Below are 6053 nucleotides of genomic sequence, written 5' to 3'. Positions count from 1 at the left end.
GGGGCGGGGTGATGCCCGCGCGCTCACTTCCGGGTGCGCGGAGGAGCGGGCGATGGCGCGTATTACCCTGGAGGACCTGGAGGGGCTGGGCGAGGAGGCCGCGGCCTGGGAGGACGACGACGGCGACGAGGAGGAGCATGACGACGACGAGGAACGGGGTCGGTTGTTCACCTACTGGGAGGCCGTAGCCAGTACCCACCGAGTGAGCCTGCCCCCAGGTGAGCCCTGAGCCGCCCCCCGGCGGGGGCCCCGCTATCTGGGCAGCCTCAGGGGGGACCCCGAGCCGGGCCGCGGAGGGTAGGAGAGCCCTTCTGGGGCTGACAGCGCCTTGTGAGCCGGCTTCGGGGCCGGGCCGAGCCCAGTGCGCCCCGGGACTCGCTCTGCTCTCCAGCCGGGGTGAGCCTCGCCTCTCCTGTGCTTTGCCTTGCAGACATGGCAGGCCCGATCGTCCAGATGACCCGGCACAGCCAGGCTCGCGAGCCCGTGCCGTACGTTACCCTCTCGCAGCACGAGAAGGTGAGACCTGCACCTCTCTGCACACCCGGGTTTCCATCCCCTGCCTGCCTGTGGTGAGGCTGGCGCTGGTGCTGCCTCCAGCCTGGGCAGCAAAGAGAGCATCTTCCTTGCGGAGAAGGCAGCCGTGTGTCAGCTTGTGCACACCAGCCTTGCCGAGTTTTCTGTGGAAGCACAGCTGCCAGGATGGCAACTCTGGATTGGGGCAGCATTGTGTCATTTCCCCATCTTCTTCTATGTTGAGTAATGGCAATGCTCAACTTCCCGGCGTTTATTTTAAAATTGAACTGGTCTTGCTGCTTTCTCCTGGCTTCCAGCTGCCTTCTTTACCAACCTGTCTTCTGCTGGGGTGGGCACATCCAAGAGTGAATTTTCAGTTCAGAGCCTGCTCCCTGCCTTGCTCAAAACACCTTGTTGCACAGCTCAAAGTCCTGCCGTGTTTGCGGTTTCTCTTAGCTATGTGGCTACTGGTTGAGCTGGAGATCTCAGGTGGCACAAGATAAGGATGCTTTTGTGGGGAATATGGGGCCTGTGGCCCTGCCTGTCAGACCTGAGCACGTGTTGTTGTTTGTCACAACTGTCAATCCAAACATGGTAGCTTCTGCCTGAAGTTCTCCTGTTCTTGCTGGCTAAGTCGCACACCTTCTTGCATGAAAGCGTGCTTCTGAGCTTTGAGAGATAACTGTAAAGAAGCGCTTGTCAGTCTGGTTCCTGTGCCTCTGCAGGCTTGGCTGGGCTTGCTACCAAGAATTGTAGCAATTGTTATTTGTCCTCCATATGAGGAGAGCTTAACCAGTTTCTCCTGGGCTGAGGTCCAGCACTCCTGCCTGTAAAACACGTCTCAGCATGTGGGTTGTACAGTTCTGAACTGAGGCTTCACCACACTCCCTGTTCTTCAGGGTCCAAGGGATTTAGCTAGGGCTCTTCTGTACCTGTGCCCATCCCAGGCAGGAACGGGGCCCCAAGTCTCTGTGGCGTTTGAAGATCTTTTCTTGCTGTTGGCATCCCCTCTGTGCCTGAGGAGGGTTCTTGGAGTTTGACTCTGGGGCACTGTGAGGAGGCAGGAGCCATTTCCTGGCATTAGTGCTGAGGGGACTCCGGAGCTGGGGCCCTTAAGGACACATTTCCTTGGCTTGTGCTGGTCAGTAGTATTTGATTGCTCCTCCTGAGCTTTCAGTGCTACAAGCCTGCATCATTTTGGAGGCAGGTGAATTACTATGCAACCTACAGAGTCTTGCTCTGTCAGTACTCAGTCACTAATTCCCCAGCTCACATTGCAGGGAACTCTTGCCACTGTGTCTGTGTGAGACATTTTCACTCTTTTTCTTGGTCAAGTCTCATATTCTGGAGTGGAGGGGCTTAATATAAAGGCTAGGCTGTGGAAGGACCAGACACAATGCCTTGCTGGGTTGATAGGTTTATTCACAAGTGGTGTGGCAGATGACAGCTGAAAATAGTCTAGAGCAGAGTCAAACTCATTTTCATCGGGGGCCACATCAGCCTCACGGTTGCCTTCAAAGGGCCGAATGTAATTTTAAGATTGTAGTTACATTTACACAGTCCTAAAATTACATTTGGCCCTTTGAAGGCAGCCGTAAGGCTGATGTGGCCCCCAATGAAAATGAGTTTGACACCCCTGGTCTATAGGGACTAGTGGTTCCCTTGCTTGGAAAATGCTCTTGCTCTTATTTGCTTGGTGGGAAAATAGCAGGCGTATTCCCATCTAGAGGGCAAATGCTGGCTGGCCTGCAGTGTTTTGGGGCAATCTTCTTTCTCGCACCCCACTGATGTGCACGAGCAACCCAGATGCCTTCCTTCTGCCTTTGCTTTGGCTTTCTGAGTAAAGACCTGGTTTGGGCGGAGGCACAGGGAGGCTGCACTCAGTCTTGAGGCTCATCACAACTTCCTGGCTCACTCACTGCCAGCACTGCTGTGGGGCGCGGAAGTTTGTACAGGTGCCCTGAGCTCTGTGGAATAAAGTTGTCTCATGACAGCTTTAATCTGGCTAAAGAACAAGGTGAGAGCAGGAAGATAGGTGCTGGCTACAACTGTGCACCCCCTCTTTATGCAGTACCTGTGGCTATAACTGTGCCATGAGCTGAACTGTGCGCAGATCCAGATGCAATTTCCCCACTCCCCCATCACCCTTCTGTGTTGGATTTGTGTAGAAGATTGGACATCTTTGCTGGAAATAGAGATTCTGACCCATCCCACAAACCTGTGCCCTCTGCACCAGCTGGGTTGATGTCTCTTCTTCCTCCTGTCACTAGGTAAGGGAGAAAGATCTGAGAGGAGTTTTGTTCCAACCTTCACAGCTCTTCTGGGTACTAGAGCTCTTCTGCCAGACTTTCCCTTCTACTGCACAGGAGGCTTTTTTCTTGTTATCCTCTGTGCATGCAATACTCTAGGGAAAAGCCACTGCACTTGAGAATCATGTCAACCTTACTGGAGGCCTTTGGATGCCTGGAATCAGGAACATCCTTGTGAGTAGGCAGGACAGCAACTGGAGAGGAGCAGAAAGTCCTCTGCCCCCTGCTGAGGATGTGCTGCATTCCTTGTGCATGTCAGGAGCCTCCAAGCCTCCCTGCACCCTGTCCCTTGTCTGTGCTTTTCCTTTTGCTGTCTTTTGCCTGGTGCTGTTAAGTGTCCTTGTCTGAGGTGTGTGTGATGCCAGTTTCCCTTGCCTTCTCTGGCCTCCCCTGCTGATCACTGACTAGCAGGGGGGCTTATTTTGGCAAGGTCCTATCTCCCCACCTCCTGCCTGTCAGTGTTGGTTTTACAACCCAAGTGCTGCAGTATTGTCAGGGTGCTTAACTCTGACTTGGCTTGTCTGTGGCCTATTTCAGTGTGAGGAAGCAGCCTACGAGGAGCGGCGGTACCCAGCTGGGAAGTGGGCGTGTGTCACCAAGGGGGAGCCCATGTATGAGCAGAGCATCTCCATGAGCTTCATGAAGCTCATGCGCTACATCTGCAAGGAGAACTCTGTAGGTGTGTGCAGTCAGGGGCTGGAGGGGGCTGGCAGGCTGCACAGAGGGAGGGCCCTGCCACTGGTTGTCTGGAGTGGGGAGGAGGGCTGCCACCACAGACCCAGCTGTCTCACTGTGCCCACTGCCTTCCTACCTCTTTCCAGGTTGCTATCTGGGCATGACAGTCCCAGTGCTCAATGAAATCCACCTGACCAAGGAGGGGACCAAGCTGGAGCGTGAGGTTGTAACCGCCTATTATCTCCCGGGAGAGTTCCAGCAAAACCCCCCTGTTCCTACGGACCCCGAAATCCACATCAGCGAGAGGGCATCACTCCGGGTTATAACCAGGTGACCCCAGCATCAGAGGTGTTTTCTTAGCTCAGCAGACGTGTATGAACTCCCTGCATGGCTGCTGTGGTTCCTTGGGCAGAGGAATGGGAGCTCTGGTTGTGGGAAGGGGGAATCTGCTGGTTCTGTTGCTTAAGTTGCTCCCTTTGTTGCAGGGTTTTCTATGGGATGACCACTGAGGAGACGATTCTGCGAGAGATCAGTCTCTTCTGGGAGCTCTTGGGCTCCACAGACACTGTCCTTCGGGAAACCTACATCGTGGCTGCTTATGAAAATCCTAGCATCCCTCAGCGCCGCAATGAGATCTGGTTCATCTGCCGAGCAGAGTGAGTCCCCTCTGTGACTGCAAACTGTCCTGCAACTGGACCTGGTGTAAATGGCAGTTCTGACGCAAAGGAGATGAATGCACATCCTGACCCACCATTCATCCACAAAATGACAGCCCAAGAGACTGAGGGGTGGATTTGTATGCTGCCCTGCAAGTGCCCAGACAGGGGAAAACCTGCCTGGTCTGCACTTCACCTGCTCCCACAAGGGCAAGCTGAAGCTGCAGGTGGCACCAGAGAGAGCCTCTGCAGCGAGCTCCTGGTGGGAAGCACCTGGTGGGGGCTCATGTCAGGCAGTAAATGTGTGGACCTGTGCAATGTGCTAGCCTGCCCTGAGTTTCAGCTCTGAGCTGGGGTTGTAGAGCTATGCCAGGCACACTCGTGGGGCTTGTGGCTGGCAGTGTCACAAGCTGAGGGTGTCTAGAAGGAAAGTGACTGTGTACGAGGTGTGGGGCTCTGTCTGGGTTGTGGCCTGTGTCCTATGAGAATGGCTGCCTGTTCCAAATTGAGCCACTGAAATGCTGCTATAGAGATGGGAGTTTGAGGGGGAAAGGGGCTCACCACAAGCGAGATGTGGATCCTGAATGTTTCCTGCTGGGGTGGCTATCTTTGTACTATTGGGTGCCTCCCCAGCTATCGCTCACCATCCCTCAGCCAGGGCCGGGGTGCTGGCAGCCTTTGGCCATCAGTTGTGGGTGCTGTTTTGTGGACTTGCTGCAAGATGAGAGGGACAGGTCCTGACAGCAGCAGCAGTGGCACCGCTGTGTGTTGTGTTGTGCATTGATCAATGAGTTTCACAACCATGAATACCGTCACGCTTTCCCAAGGGAAGCTGGTAGTGCCAACAGTAAATAAACTCAGCTCAAACAACTGCAGCTGCAAATCAGTGATGGTGGTGAGATGGAGGGTGCCCGGGTTGGCTTAGGAAGAGCCTTGCTCTCTCCTTCCTCAAGATGCTCTAGGTTGTAAAGCTGTGGCTAGTTAGAAGGGCTCTAATGTTTGTCCCAGTGATGGCCTTGTGTTCAGCCAGGCATAGACTCTGCATTGCTTGCACAGGCTGCTTACATTGCTGCTACAAACAACTGTGGCCACACTCCCCTGCAGATAAGGTGGTATTCTCTTGGATGGGGTCTGCTCTAGCCTCATTTTTCACCTGTGCAAAAAGCAGTCTCCTTTGACTGTACTGCACATGGGCACCTGATCTTGGGCACTGAGAATTCTAATGTGACTGTACATCATGCTGGTTGGCTGCAGGAACTGGTGTACTTTTGCAGGAACATGCTTGAGCGGCTTGGTGTGGAGGGACTTCTGGCTGCTTCTGACCCAGTTCCCAAAGAATTTCCTCCTGCCATAACTGGAGGTGTGCTGTGTTCCTCACCGCCTGCTGCCGCTGCTCAAACTCTGGCTCTGGCCCTTTGGCCCTACAATGCAACCAGAGGGGGCAAGACCAGGGCCAGCTCTGTGGTCTCGTTGCCCTGGCAGTGCTGGTGGCTTCTGCTCCATTTTTCAGTCAGATGCTGTTCTCTGCCCTGTCCTGGCTGGCTTGCCCTCTGGCAGCAAGGGAGCCTGGCTGCCCAGCCTGTGGCTGTGAGGAAAGCAGGGCCAAGCATGTTCCACCCTCCTCTTCAAGGGACTAAGCAAGCTTCAGGCAGAGTCTGGGCAAGCACAGCAAGAGCAGTCAGTGGTTTCCTGGATATCTTGTGGTGTGGTTCTTGTCCCTGGGGCACTAAAGGCAGAGAGGGCTGGGGAGGTGCTGTGGCAAACTGCAGCTCTGAGGGCTGATGTGGCAAGTGCTCCTCGGATAAAAGTGGTGATACCTGGATCAGCAGTGCTGTGTTCACCTCTTGGGCAAGGAGAAGCAATTCCCTTATACGAGGCTGGGATCAGGTGGCTCAGCATC

General features: G+C 54.6%; 2 protein-coding genes across 2 annotated transcripts in view; both read left to right on the top strand.

The window, feature by feature from the left end:
- PTK7 (protein tyrosine kinase 7 (inactive)) overlaps window positions 1-6053 on the top strand; it is a 99908-nt gene that overhangs the window by 50710 nt on the left and 43145 nt on the right. The window lies entirely within an intron of this gene.
- On the top strand, window positions 22-5044 carry LOC135986701 (heme-binding protein 1-like). Its single transcript, XM_065631004.1, has 5 exons — window positions 22-218; window positions 431-516; window positions 3360-3501; window positions 3644-3827; window positions 3983-5044. Exons 1-5 carry the CDS (start codon window positions 53-55, stop codon window positions 4155-4157), a joined length of 753 nt encoding a protein of 250 aa, XP_065487076.1. The 5' UTR covers window positions 22-52; the 3' UTR covers window positions 4158-5044.

This window comes from Caloenas nicobarica, chromosome 3 (genome assembly GCF_036013445.1).
Source record: "Caloenas nicobarica isolate bCalNic1 chromosome 3, bCalNic1.hap1, whole genome shotgun sequence".
In the NCBI taxonomy this organism is placed as follows: Eukaryota; Metazoa; Chordata; class Aves; order Columbiformes; family Columbidae; genus Caloenas; species Caloenas nicobarica.
Note: the sequence above shows the minus strand (reverse complement) of the source record. Positions and strands in the feature narration are given on the sequence as shown.

Bases quoted from the DNA above. Each gene is read 5' to 3' on its own strand.
- LOC135986701 (XM_065631004.1), top strand. From the start codon at position 53: ATGGCGCGTATTACCCTGGAGGACCTGGAGGGGCTGGGCGAGGAGGCC. The intron at 219-430 runs GTGAGCCCTGAG...TTTGCCTTGCAG, and splicing joins CCGAGTGAGCCTGCCCCCAG to ACATGGCAGGCCCGATCGTC. The intron at 3,828-3,982 runs GTGACCCCAGCA...CCTTTGTTGCAG, and splicing joins TCACTCCGGGTTATAACCAG to GGTTTTCTATGGGATGACCA.